Raw genomic sequence first — 14,792 nt, 5'->3', positions numbered from 1 at the left:
GACTTTACTTCTCGGTAGACAAGCTTGACAGGTGCCGTCCAAGATACGCTTCTCCAATTGTCTAAATGCCCTGGACTGCTCTTTGGTCGTTGTGTCCTGCTGCCCTGTCTGTTGTATTTTTCTCTCTTGTCCTTTCCCGTATTATTTTAGAATGGGATTTTAAACTAAGTTTAAAGCTTGGTTTTGATCATATGATAGATATAAATTAAAGATAAAAATATACGTCCAATCGTAAACATCAATACAGGTCTCGATCTTAAATTTACATGTCATAATTAATATACAAATGTCACGTTGCAAAATTGAACCCATTACGTGAAATTCTTAGGTTCCTTTATTAGGTGTTAATTCAAATATATTTTGTTTTCTTCAAAACTTCGTAAACATCCTCGTAATACGTAAGTTGCATCTTTTTGTATTTGTCGCAAATTTATTCATATTTGAGATCTTGTTATTTTAATTAATAGTTTTATTGGCACCGTGACCTATGACCACCTAGTGCATAAATCTCCGTCAGAGACAATCTGTAGATCTTCATAACACAACCAGTTGATTACTATCATACTGTACATGTTGTACATTATGTACTGGTATAGTATTTATTGCCATTGCTTATTATGGAATTTTTGTTCAGACTCAGAGTCACCTAACTCTAAGTATGCTTGTTGTATTTACACAAGTATAACCTTTGTTACCTCGCATTGTTTTCAGCGTGCTAATGAAGAGCATAAGAATTAAGAAACACTGCATTGTAAATGTAACTTATGATTTTTTCATACTTGTGACCTATAAACCGATGGGAAAGTTAGAGTTTATGCGATTGATCTGTGTTGTGTTTTTTTTTCTGTGTTTGTTTTTTTTGCTGGCTGGCTGGTAGGTTTTTCAAAAATCCAAGGACGGCAAACAAAGAATTTTATTTACACGGCCTTATGTGAGAAATCTAGCAAGTACATACTGTTTTGGTGTTTTGTGCGAAATCTAGCAAGTACATACACTGCAAATTCTTCTGGCTTGAAATATAACCACTTGGTTTGTAGGTGGCTTGCGGGTGAACCACTTGAAATATTTCGGTTTGCCCGAAATCCACGAAGGTTTTTAAGGTTTGAAGTCACGCCACCACACAGAGTATGGATGGCGTGTATTCATACCAATACATTGGTGGCTTATTATCAAGCCCGTCATGGTATAAATTTAAGCCGAATGGCTTCTTTTTAAGCCCGTGACAATATAATTTATCGGTTTATATTTGAGCCACCGGCATCGTTGGTTTGTTTATATACCGACAAATTCATTGGCTCATCTTTAAGCCAACCACAAGTGGCAACTTTGTGGGCATGGTTTGAGTATAAACCATTCAAGTTTATGAAATTAATCGGCCTGTTTTCAAGCCATTGTCATCATCAGTCACTGGTTAATTTCTAAACCAGAATTTTACATCACGTCACGACTTGACAGGCCTTTCGCACGATAGTGAGGACCATGCGCATTCAGTGCAACAGATTGATTAGCTTTAATTTTGGGCGATACAATTTTGTGAAGTTTTCAATTGAACAAAAGACATGGACTTGCTTCAAGTCTGTGGGCACATAAATATCAAAACAAAAAGAAGGAATTAGCCTAATTGACAATAAAAAGCGTTGATCTCAAATGACGTCATTTTTCTTTCATTAGGCCTGACATGCAAAAATAAATGTAGGGCCTATACGTCGGATTGTCAACATTTTCCAAGACAACGACGAAAGTAAAAACCAAAATAATTCATGGCTCAGACTAATGCTACCACAACCGTGAGTCACGCATGCAACAACAAACTTTGGCCGAATGCGCGCGTGTAGCAAACCTGAAATCGCGATCAATGCTATTCTCTGTAGGCCCGGATTGTAGGCATATCCGTAATTTTTGCCAGGCCACAGCCTTGATCCTGGGACAAGTCTGACGCATTTTATTATTAAGGACATGTTTAAATGGATGTTCTATGCCCCTGAATGTGCCAAAAGTATACACAAGCCATAGCAAACGCAACTGATATTCAGACGGTCGTTCAAATTACCAAAACAGCCTACAAGGAGGAAGTCCTTAACCTTTGACCGTCGTTTCACCCTTTGTAACATTACACTTTAAAATAGTTCAATTTTACAAAATGATTCACCAAGCCAATGTTTAAACTTCGTTATAGATATTATATATCCGTGACATATGTAAGAATCATAGTACTTGTTGATTGATCGTACTCTTAAAGGGACCGCTGGCTAGTGGAATCCCCATCCCTTCACTTTAGGCAGTTGCGTATTAATTCCTGTGTGGCACAGATATTATACTGCACTGCGCGCCAAAAATTCCGAATTCCACTGGCCTTCGCATCGTAGCCGAGGCGTTATTGACGATCGTATCAGCGCTTACGATTCCGTACTCCGGCACAAGTCGACAGTAATGGCTTCCGTCATCGATGAAGAATTACTTCGCAGGCAAGAACTGGTTATGTACCTCAACGATAGCTATTCGCCACCACATATACACGGGTCATGATCAGATGCAAGTTGCAACCGACGTCTTGGAATGCACAGCCACAAATCAAACGTAAGTTTGTTTTTGCATATTCCGTGGAAGATTTGCAAAGTTATTGATTTAAACCGGGCTTGTTTTTTCCTCAAAGCATATCGATTAGCTTGAACCATTTTTGAGTAACATACATGCGTTTGAGTATTGTCGGAAAAAGTGAAAATTTCCTTGTCACAACTATTCGCCATTGTCTTCGACATACCGCTACACCATGGACGGGTGCACCAGCGAAATGATCATTGCCAAGGATGTAACAAATTAGCCTTCAATTTCATTTTATCAGGCTGAACTGATGTGTGCTTGTCCCTTTCGTATGTTTATCGTGTTTGTATGGCTTTTCACGACCGCGAATGAATGTGTTTCCCCGAAATCGTCCGTGCTGGGTGAATAATCAAATGCGTTTTCTTAGCTCCACTGTGTCAGCTGGTCAGCGACGAGGAGCTTTTCTAAGAGTAGCCCTGAGTACAGGTCTGTGTGTTCCCGGCGTTATACGGCCTCCACCACTAGCTAGCCTTGCAACGGTCTATGCATAACTGGGGTTGTTGCAGCGAGATTCAAAATGGCGATCCCCGTGGGTAAACAACTTGTCGAGTACGTTATGTTTCAGAAAACGAGCGGTTTTGGATGTTAGGAGAAGTTAATCGCATCTTTCCGTGGGTCGGTAAGGAGGTTAAGGTAGGCAGGGAAAGGATTTTGCCCCGATAGAGCAGAATTTCGGCCAAAAAGACAGCGTTTTCGTTGCAGTCCTCATCCGGACTGCAGAGACCCCAGTTATGTCCATAGACCATTGCAGGGCTGTGACGGATAAGTTATAATGCTGGGAACACACAGATCTGTACGCAGGGCTATTCTGAGAGGTGGATCATGGATGCGTCGTCCGGTGTACGTCGTCCGTAGTCTGCTGTACATTTAATAACTCCTTGCCATTGTCCATCCTGAACGGAAAGATGGCAATCATTTAAATTTTGTCATCCATCAGTTCACAGGAAAATTGCATTTAATAACCCTTTGTCATTATTGTATAGGACGGAGACACCAACAAATAGCTGCAACAAGAGCTATTGCCACAGTAAAGAGATGCCCATTTTACCAGAAAAAGTGAGTAAAACTGCACATTTGTTTCACGCTACCTTTCTGTATGATTTTCAGGCAAACTGACTTGCCACAGCTTATTTGCAGGTATCCTCATGCCATTCTTTCAATAACAAACATACTGTTTCATGGATGATATTTCTTGTTTATGTTGATAATATAACCTCAAACTGGCAACTTAGATGATTTAATACAGACACATACCTCACAAATCCTTTGGCCAAAAAGATGTAATGGTTGATTCTGTTTTCAAGGCAAATTTATGTTTCCACAGCATGATTTGAACTTGGGTCCTTCAACATTGCTTACACAAATTTTGTTGAGCCATCTTGTCACTCAAGAAGGGTAAATATTAAACTGATTCATTTTCAGCAAATAACTTCCTGTACAAATGTGACTATTGACTTCCACTTACCGGTAATAGATAATTATTTGTTTCTTTTTCAACAGATTGTCCAGGACATAACATACTTGATACAGAAAATACCTTCAGCTCCACAAATTAACAATGGATTCTCTGAGTACAATGTGTAAGCAGAATGAAGACTCTGCCCTCAGATATGGAATTCAAAGAGCGGATATATAAAAGGTGATCAAGTATCGTTATGTGCAGTGATAATAATTACATCAGGCATGAATGTTCCTCACATTTCCACATATTACACTAACACTTTGGGTTTTGTTTAAATTTCAGCTGTTATTACATATCTGTGACATATTATCTTTGTCGTGGTCACACAACAGACAGACATGTTTAAACTTTTTATTGTTATAATCAATCATATGAGGGGAGCCACTTGCTTGCACCTGGTTTATGATATTGAATCTTAGTCTGGTGTATCAAAACATAATTAGCCATTTCCCTTATTTTTAAACAGGCATCAAACATTTTTGGTTCTCAAGAGTGTCTTTGGTGGAAAAACTGCAATTGGAAAAATGGTAACAGTTGTGACGTAAGTATTTCTTGTTGAAAAAATTTGTTACTGTGATTCAGTACAAACTAGTCAAGGCACATAATGTGCCTTGACTAGTTTGCTCTGACATTTGCTGTAAGTTTTAGCAATTTTCAATCTTCATTGTTGTGTGTACAAACTGCAGTTTTGATAGCTATATAACAGTCTCTTGAATACCAGTGTTCTGCTTGACAATGTACTGTGTACATGCTTAACAACCATTGTTATTGTGACAAATGAATTCTATTCCAGATTGAAATTAGATTTTTAACAATAACCATGCTGTACACATATGAACTGGGTTGATAATGTATGTTAGACATTCATTATGCCTTAAGAAGTAGAACAAGAAACTGCAGTATATACACACAACAAAACTACTTGGAAATTGCCAATGGCTACAGCTGATGGAATTTCATCATGCTGGATTTATAATTTCTGTCAGATTCAGTAGAACGATGTCCGTGTAACCCTACACTGGAAATCTCTCACAGCCCTTTTACATTCTGAGAGCTGCAGGTTCAGGGATGTGCACATACCTGTACCAGCTCTGAGAAGCTACAGAGACTACCAGCTATTAAAATAATATCCTCAGTATAGTATAGTCAGAAAAATAAGTAGCACAGCTGCATTTCACATCCATGTACCTAGTGTGTCAACAGTCCTGTACAATAGTTTTGCAAATAGTACATGTAACATGGGTTTGAAAAAATGAGCTTGAAAATTTTCTTGCAAATCAACCTTGTGAAAGCAATGTGTACAGTTCTGTAATAGGCAAATTGCAACATAACTTGTAAATGAATATCTGCATAGGCACAATTGCACTGTGTGTTTACAATAAGGCTGGTACAGGGAGGTAAGCTTTTATGTGACAAGGGTAAAAAGGGGCTGAAAATTTCACAGCTGGTATGTGGATGTGTTCATCACTGTGCCTCAAATGTTGAACACAGGTCCTGGTACAGGGAGGTGATCAGCACTTCTGGTACATGCATATAGTGCTAGCATGTCACATACCTACAGCACACATTCATATATCAGGGATGTGTATAAAATTACCCCTGCTACAGTGTTGTCAGGTACATGGGTGGTACACAGAATGCTCGTCAAAGCTGTGCTAGGATGTTGTACAAGGACATGGCCATGTCAAATCTGCATTTGTCAATTTATTTCAAGATAAAAGGCCAATATGACCATCAACCATACCCTCATTCACATGAATCATATGTTTACTTGGTAGATTATGGCTTAGTTCTGTTGTTCTGATCTCAATTAGCTACAACTTTGGGGCTTTCTGCCAGCATTTTTGTTCTGCTTATCAACTGCAGTTTCCCATTCAAGTCATTGAAGCATGATGAAATCCTCAATGTTTAGCTACTCAGTACAGTATGTACATGTAGCATTGTTATTGTTGAAATTTCATTTAGGGGTGGACAAGAATTCATTTGTCAATTATAAAAATGATAAAAATACAGGCTGTGTTTACAAACATAATACTTGGCATTTTAGTATGCTGAAGAAAGTAGGCCAAGAAACTGTAGATGATAAACAGTAGTGAAATACTGAAGAAGTAGCCAAAGGTTACAGTTAATGGAGCCTCATTTACTTATTTCAAACTATATACATGTGAAGTATATCATCAATGATTGCTGTTGCATAGCCAGAGTGATAAAATGCTTTCTCAAAGGCTTTCCAACTTCTTTGCAAGTCTCAAAATCACATTGCACTGTGACTCTAATATATCTTGCCTTGTAATATATTCATTTTGATATTCTGTATTTGAAATTCATTATCATGACATTCAAACCATAGTTTTACACATTTTTTGCCAGTGCAGTGATGCAGCAAGGCCTATGACATTGACAATAACTTGTAAGAGCTATCTTTTTCATGCTAAGAGACTTTACCCTGAGTAGTCATGTCAGATTATTGGTGCACCAAGAAAGACTTGATAATAGTGTACCGAATCAGTCAAATATGTGTTTAAGAACATGACTGTAATTTAGAATGCTGCCAATGAACATTCCAATATACTTGCACAAATTCCCTAAACATACCAGTAGATAGGCCTTGCCCTCATTGTACTAGTAGCTTGGCACTGAGTGTTTTACCATGATCTAACCTTGTGCGTCAAATTTTAAATGTTTACATCTTTTATATTCCAGGATACTGGAAAACTCTGAGGAAGAGATGCAAAGCAGCAGCCCTGTTTAGGTATGCTCGTCTATGAAGGAGAAGCAGTTTGTGTTGTTTCTTGAAGGTGTAATCTTCTGCAGCATGGAAAGAGACAATGTTATGCCGGGTTTGCTTAGTTATCTAGGGTTTCAAAGTTTAATTACATCAGATGTCTGAAAGGAACTTGTCAATTTGTAGAGTACTTCTGGCTTGACAAAGCTGGGATGTGAACTAAATGTGCTGACAATTTTTGAGTGGTCTGTAATGCGCAGGGGATTTCCCTGTGAAACAGCTAGCAATTTTGCATCAGATGCATGAGGTAAACTTTATAACATTAAATTATGTTATCAGTATGGTCTTACAAGTAGCATCATAAGAATGTCATTTTCAGGGAGTATACCCTTTTAAGTATTAGATTTAATTATGTTGCAACAATTACTGTTTCATTTCTTGTAAATTGCAATAAATGTTTATCTGAAATTAATTTTGATGATTGTTGTTGTTGTTTTATAATGTAGCTTGCATGCAGGATTTCTAACTATTTCAGGTGTTGTTTGTGTTTCAGATATTTTACAGTCCTGTTTTGTGTAGCTCCATCACATAGAGGACCCAATAGGCCATTCCATGGTATGATAATCCTCCCCTGTGTCTGCAAAATTTGAAGAAATCCAATTTGAATTTGAAGGATGGTCAGAAATAATTATCCCTCCCCCCCCCCCCGGCAATATGGCTAATATTGAAGTGGTTTGTCAGCAAGCCATACGAAAGCCCTAGAGTGGCATGTCTGCAAGCCAGCTTGTAATGGCTTGTTGGTAAACCAGAGGAATCCTTATAGTGGCTTGCATGTAAACCATAATTAGTCAGAAATCGGTTTGTTGGTAAGCCACATTGCAGTAATATTGGCTTATCTTCAAACCAGATGGAACCAGAATTGGCTTACTGTTGAGCCAGAGAAGTGTGGTATTGGTTTATAAATAAGCCACTGTTCAGCATTACCTGGTATATGGGCAAGCCACAGTATCTTAAACATGGCTTGCTAGCAAGCCTAGTTCATATAAGAGTGGATTGCCTGTAAACCATTGTTCAGTGCTAACTGGCTTACTGGCAAGCTGAAGTGATCTCTACTTGGCATGTATATACGCCGTATCAAAACCCAAACTGGCATGCACAGAAACCAGACTTGGCATGCCAGAAAGCCAAATATAAGCCAAAATTCACAACTCGAAACAATCCGTTTACTGACAAACAAGCCGGTTATTTTTGGCTTGAATTTAGCTGGCCGGCAAACCAGAAAAAATTGCAGTGTACTGTTGTGGTGTTTATGATCTTGGCCATTGATACATGTAGGTACCTTGGCATCAAATACGTCAGGGAGAGACGTTTAATTACATTTGTATGTAAATAAGAATTGTACGCAATTGAATTGTATATACAAGGTGTCTTTACGAACACCAGCTTAGACGAAGGGAAAACATCTTGAAAGAAGGAACTATCTGGCAATATGTAGCATCCAATTATAAGAAATAAACGGTGTTATCTTTGAAGACTTGGAGTCTCTACGCTGTTTCTGTATCCCGATATCCTCTCGCATGGCGATTCCCCGAGGAAGATAATTGTCAATGGTAACAGTTCTTTGGAATTTATGCCATTATTTTTCTAATCATGTTTCTTTAAATGTCTTGCCTAAGTGTAAAAGTAAGTCCAATGACATTGAAGTCGCAATTATTTGGAAACTATACTGATCTGAATTTGTGCTTTGAGTTATAGCATACCTTTCAATCGATATTTACTTTGACTCATCACATGAGCAGTCCGCCAATAAATATAGGTTGAGACAAACTGCATGTATGTCTGCTCTTTGACTAGCTCCGGTGCAGATCGAAAAATAAAGGTAAGGTCAACATTGTGTTTACATTGTAAATCATGGCATCATTCCAGTAGTCAATTTAGCAAAATTGTTCGTGTGTGAGTTACCCGCAGATAATTTACAACACATAATTCTCCTAATCAGGCTGAGGAGAGACCGGCGGGATGTTCTCGCTATAATAGTTCGCACTTGTCGCATATTTCTAAAATCTACTTAGAGGAATGTTGTTCGGCCGACTTTGCGAAAACAAAAAGACATCGCAACCATTTTCAAAAAAGATAGAAACTTGTGGTGACGTATAGATACGAAGTCTTCATTGCTTACTGTACACCATAGCGTTCCAAGCGAATACCGTTTTTGATGCCGGACTTCACAGAGCATCGGAAACTTGTGTTTTAAGCTGGACTGTAACTCTGACAATTTTAACCCTTCTCTTATTGCTGGCCATATGCTTGATATTTCGCTTTATTTGTGGACCCTGTCTTCGCTGCCGACGACTGCCTTCGGTAGCCACGACATCCTTCCTGTCGGCAACTCGGCAGAAGACTGACGCATGGGCACTCCTCCGGATAGAATTAACGTTAACTACTTACGCTCGATACTCGGAATAATAAAAAAAAGACTGCATGCGAACTGGCCTACATTTTTGTTAAAATCTAACACATTCCGGAGTATGATACCGTTTCAAACTTTTCATCAACTCAAAGACCACATTACACGGATTCAACTTTACCATTTCCAATTTAAGGGATAGACCCACCTTAACTTGGCGATTTCGGTAATTTTTTGTTTAATTAGGAAAAAACGTTGCTAACAATCGACCATTTAGTGTACCTGCCTGAGTTACTTATATTATTACCATGCTAATTATAAATTTCTATGTCGGTTTTTAAATGGTTTGGAACGGTGGGTCTTTGATTTGATATCATCACAATGCGTGTACGTAGCGTCCAACCAATTTATTAAAAATTGAAAATTGAAATCACCTTCAAAATGCAATTTTCATTTGAATGAAATAACAACCAATTTTTAATATTCGTTTTTGCAGACAAAATTTTTATTTTACCGATTTTTTGGTACGGTTTTCGCGGCCAATCAATTCCCAAAAATATTAAACAGCCTTTTGGCATAGAAAGCAACATTTGAAATGTTTCAAATCGAAAATTAATTTTCATTTTTATCTTCGTTGAAAAAAAAACGATTGACGGCCCGTTTTAAATAAAGCTTCTGCTATTTCATTATTAACGAAGCATAATTCTGTTTCGCCTTCTTTATATTTTGAATCCGAAAAGCAATTTTCAGTAAACACAAATTAAGCTTTAATCAATTAATTCTGTTTCATTCATAAGATTTGAAGACACAAGTTCGGGTTTACTTTTATTGAATGTTCCTTGTTTCATATTTTGATTTTAATTCATTAAATTTTATTAAAATGATGTTGCCATTCTCAACAAAGCATAAAAATAATTTCAAGTCTTCAACTTTATTCTATCTTTACATAACAAAAATGGTATTTCTTCCGATTTTTGTGAAATATAGGATGATTTTGACATGTTAAGGAGAACAAAAATGATGAGAATCGAAACTCGTTAATACTAAATCATGTACAACTAATTTAAAATGAATTCGTTGCTCATTTTGTTACTTGCGATAATTGAAAATTGAAAATGGTAAGTTTCAACCATTTTCATTTTTTTGAAAATGGTCGAAAAACGACATGTTATTTCAATTTCTTTGCTGTTCCTGGCCCTCTACCGGCCAGTGGGCGAGCAGCGATGCGTGCGAGATTTCCGGCTTCCGTCAACGCAAGAACTGCCGTAAATTTAAAATGGAGTTGCCTTCCTTAGTCTCTGTATAGTTATGCGGCAAATAGTTGTTTTTGAAGGTAAAACACACCGCGAGATAGCATGTACTTTGAAAGACTTGTTTCCTGATCATAATCTGTCAGGATTAAGCACAGTCTCTTGGTGGGCTATTCAGCTCTGTGACTATTCGACCCATAGACGAGTGTACAGAAACGAGAAACACCTCTGAGTGGCTAACTCTCTGAACTCTCTCAATAACGAATCTGGCTTCTCCTCCTCGAGGACGAAGATGACTTCATCACACAACCAAGCGGAGGGGATACAAAACAAGAGAGCGACAGATGAAGGAACCCCATTTTGGTTCGAAACACCGTTAAGACGAATCACTCAATCAACAAACCGGTCTACCAGGGACCCAGATCGCATGACTAGGTCAAAGCACTATCGATTCACCGGTGTCTCGCCATGTATTCTACACAAAATAAATGCAATGATCCTTTTATTCACCACATCATAATACTAAACAATCTTGGTAGAGCCGATGTGTGGAGTAGTCCCACAGCGTAGCCAAAGCCGGACACTCTCGCCATACTCGTAGGGCTAATGTGTGGAGTTGCCCTCAATTTCCTTTATATCGTCTTCGGTGGCCAGTCTTCCGCAGCACATGCAGTAAGCGCGGGAACAAGTATGCGTTGCGGAAACCGGAAGTCTCGTATGCATTGATGCTGCTCACCCACTGGCCGGTAGAGGGCCGGGAACAGCAATTCAAATGAGTCGTCTTTCGACCATTTCCAAAAAAATGAAAAAGGTTGAAACTTACAATTTTCAATTTTCAATTTCTAATTTTCGCAAAGTAAAATTGCAAATTCCTCTTAAATCGGTAAGACATGATTTTATTTCAAAGAGTTTCCTTTCTCTTCATTTTGTTCTTCATCAAATACGTACAATGTCCCGTAATAAATTTTACGAATCTTGAAAATAGTACTATTTTTTATTTTAAGATTAGGTAATATTTTGATACTGGTAATGATTTTGTTTGTTTTGTTGAAAATGAAAACATCATTTTAGGATACAAATTATAATATGAAAACAAACAACTTTCCTTATAAATAATCCAGAACACGTGATTTTGAAATTTAAGAAATAAAATAGAATTAATAGATTAAATTTCATTTTGTTTTCACTGATAATTGCATTTTAGATTCAAAATATGAACAAGCGAAACAGAGTTATGTTTCATTAATAACCAAATAATAGAAACTTTATTAAAATCGGTCTGTCAATTGGTATTTTCAATTAAGATGAATATGAAAAATAAAATTCTATTTCAATCATTTAAATAACGCTTTTTGTGCTGAAATGCATTTTGATATTTTTGAGAAATGATTGGCTACGAAAACCGTGCCAAAAATCGGTAAAATAAATATTTTGTCTGAAAAAACGAATATGAAAAATGGTTGCTATTTCATTAAAATGAAAATAGCATTTTGAAGGTGATTTCAATTTTCAATTTTTAATAAATTGGTTGGACGCTACGTACACGCATTCATCACTCTACTGCAAAAGGACGCTGTAATCTTTATTACATGCCTCGAGGTGACTGCAAATCAGTGCATTGATTTAAATAGGAACAGCCGGGGTGTTAGCGGACTGGTGAACGATGTACTGACCGGTTTCCATGGTTACCCGGGCCAGTGAAGCCTTTCGATGTTTTCGACGTCAAAGTAGACGCTTAACGCTAGATGTAAAATATCCATGCGCGCACTGCTATTTGGACTTTCGTTAAAATCTGTTTCATGCTGGTCGATAATGGTAAAATTGTTTGAAAATGCCCTGCATGTAACTAAATATTATATAGCATTGTGAAGAGGCATGTAATAAAAATATTATTGCCTGAATACTTGGGTTTATGTGCCCTCGCAGCAGGAGACAATTTGCCCTCCTGGCGTCGGTCGAATTGTCACCTGTTCTCGGGCACCTAAACCCATGTATTCAGGCAATAATATATAATCCTTTTGCAAATTTTCCACCGCTAAAGTGACCAGATACTCACACTGTATATCAATACCAGTAGTCCGAATGCTGCCGTTGATCCCATGCAGAGAAGACATAGATAACATCTCCTGCTTATGAACTTTTTGTGTTTCTCCATTTTCCTGAAGATCCCTTCCTGTCGAAAATTAGCTCTATCTTCCCGCGTTGCGTTCGCTCTGTTTCAAAGTAAAAACAGCTGACACGGATATCGGATTTTGCACTTAGGCTGAATATGTTTGTTATTGTGTGCACGTGTTGATTGACAGTTATTGATGTTGGTATTATACACGCCCTCATTTTGTAAATTATTTGTGTTAAAAAGAATACTACGAAGAGGCCAGTTACACGAAGCAACCCGACGAGCAACATCGAGGGCAACGCAGACAGGAGACACGCCTGGTGCAGCACAGGTGTAGATCGACAGGGTAGTCTTTAGAGTAGAGTTATGCTACGTTCCGAAGTTCTGATGCTTAGACTACGTATCACAATGTCGGAACATAGCATAACTCTGCACTAAAGTCTACCCAGTTTACCTACGCCTGTGTGGTGTAGTTACTTGTAATTTCATACAAATCTTTTGGAGTTATGTAGCTACCCGCGTTTCCTTTGAATCTGCACAGTAGTGAGTTAGTTTCTGCCGGATTCATGTGGTTCCGGGAGAAACTCAACTGTGTAGTTTTACCCCACTCATGCATTTCATATGAAAACAGAACACAAAAACATCGCGTTCACCTTGCTCAAAAAACAGAACACAAAACATCGCGTTCACCCTGCTCAAACATTCAAAAATCACAGACTTGAACCAAGTCTAAGTTACACGTTGAGATAACTCGTTCGACAAGTTATCGCGGGTGTCCCAGTAAAACATACGCTGCGAACGCGTCGACTGCCAACCAATGCGGAAGGAGGAGGCTTGCAGTGTGGTTTTGATAACAGCACATTGTTATGTAGGTCATTTACCCCACACTCATCATGACCAGAGTTCAATTAGTCTAGAACATTCTCAAGGTCACTGCCCTTAATGACCTCACAACCTTGAATTCAATTAGTCATGTTTGGAATGTTCTGGAAAGTTGATTAGTTGTGTAAGAGAGATAATTTTAGAACAGTAATTAGTATGTCAATAAAAGTTCTAGATTGTTCTTATATGCCTTTATAAAAGGGACGTGCTCAGCTTCCAGTCAGACTTTTGGGGATCGTGTCTCTTGTGTGTTACTAAACTCCAGCAGTAGTCATTCTCAAGACTTTTCAAGACCTTCACTGTCAACGCTGGATTTATACTGTGGACTTTGTGCAGCTTCAAGCCTGCAAGCCAAAGGACTGTTCATTCATCCGACTGACTGTTACAACTCTGAGACTGGAGCTTTGCCGTCCCAGCTGAGATAAGTAGTCTGTACACTTTTAAAGCTTGTACTCTATCCCTGACTTAGCAATTAGTTTTATTTTCGTAATAAATTTTGTTTAAACGTTAACTGCTGAGTTCACCCTTTTGTTCGTTTTCTCTGCACGTAACAAAATTGGGGGCTTGTCCGGGATACGAATATTTTGAGCCGTTTGACAACATTTTGACAGCCTTTTCAAAACTACTGTATACTGTGAACTCAGCGAAATTCAATCATGGCGGAATTCAAGCCAGACGAATTTATGGATGACCTTGATCAGGACACATTTAATTCCCTCAGAAAAGACAACCTCATAGCACTGGCAAATTTCCTTAAAGTAGATGTCAAAAGATCTATGCGCAAGCGAGAAATACAGTTCAAGATTGCAAAACATTTAGTTAATTCTGGCCATTTTGAGGAGTCTGCCTTAAAAGATTATGAGCCTGAGTCTTCCTCTGAACTCAGAAAATTAGAATTAGAATTGCAGACAAATTTGGAGATTAAGAAACTAGAATTACAAATGGAAGAAAGACAGAAAGAAAAAGAATTACAAATGGAAAAGAGAGACAGGCATTAGAAAAAGAAAAAATACGAATGCAGTTAGAAATGAAGAAAGACAGAAAGAAAAAGAAAGTCAGGAAAATTCTTCCCTTCAGACAAGTTTGACATCACTAAGCATTTCAGGTTAGTTCCCCCTTTCCAAGAAAAGGATGTTGATAAATATTTCCTTCATTTTGAGAAAATTGCTCAGAGTCTGAATTGGCCTAAGGAGTCCTGGTCTATGCTTTTGCAGAGTGCTTTGGTGGGTAAAGCCAGAGAAATTTACATTCAATTGTCAGTAGAGCAGGCTTCAGATTATGATTCTGTGAAGGAATTAATTCTCAAGGGCTATGAGTTGGTGCCTGAAGCTACCGTCAGAAATTTAGGG

The 14,792-nt window shown here is 38.1% G+C and overlaps 1 protein-coding gene and 1 long non-coding RNA gene across 4 annotated transcripts in view; one reads left to right on the top strand and one right to left on the bottom strand.

Annotated features, from left to right (window-relative positions):
- LOC139133589 (NXPE family member 1-like) overlaps nucleotides 1–12,655 on the bottom strand; it is a 21,606-nt gene extending 8,951 nt beyond the window's left edge. The window contains exon 1 of the mRNA XM_070700322.1: nucleotides 12,502–12,655. Within this exon, the coding sequence (XP_070556423.1) occupies nucleotides 12,502–12,600 (99 nt within the window). The 5' untranslated portion in view covers nucleotides 12,601–12,655. The remainder of the gene's footprint in view (nucleotides 1–12,501) is intronic.
- On the top strand, nucleotides 990–8,084 carry LOC139133308 (uncharacterized). 3 transcript variants are annotated; one of them, XR_011552560.1, is made up of 6 exons: nucleotides 2,236–2,577; nucleotides 3,585–3,657; nucleotides 4,102–4,240; nucleotides 4,530–4,604; nucleotides 6,767–6,815; nucleotides 7,342–8,084. It is a non-coding gene; the product is annotated as an uncharacterized lncRNA (long non-coding RNA). The 3 variants fall into 3 exon arrangements; XR_011552561.1 differs by lacking the exons at nucleotides 2,236–2,577; nucleotides 7,342–8,084 and adding an exon at nucleotides 990–2,169 and having other exon boundaries at nucleotides 3,546–3,657; nucleotides 6,767–6,905; XR_011552559.1 differs by lacking the exons at nucleotides 2,236–2,577; nucleotides 7,342–8,084 and having other exon boundaries at nucleotides 3,528–3,657; nucleotides 6,767–6,905.
- Nucleotides 12,656–14,792: the final 2,137 nt, after the last annotated feature.

The sequence above is a fragment of the Ptychodera flava genome, chromosome 5 (genome assembly GCF_041260155.1).
Source record: "Ptychodera flava strain L36383 chromosome 5, AS_Pfla_20210202, whole genome shotgun sequence".
Classification (NCBI taxonomy): Eukaryota; Metazoa; Hemichordata; class Enteropneusta; family Ptychoderidae; genus Ptychodera; species Ptychodera flava.
Note: the sequence above shows the minus strand (reverse complement) of the source record. Positions and strands in the feature narration are given on the sequence as shown.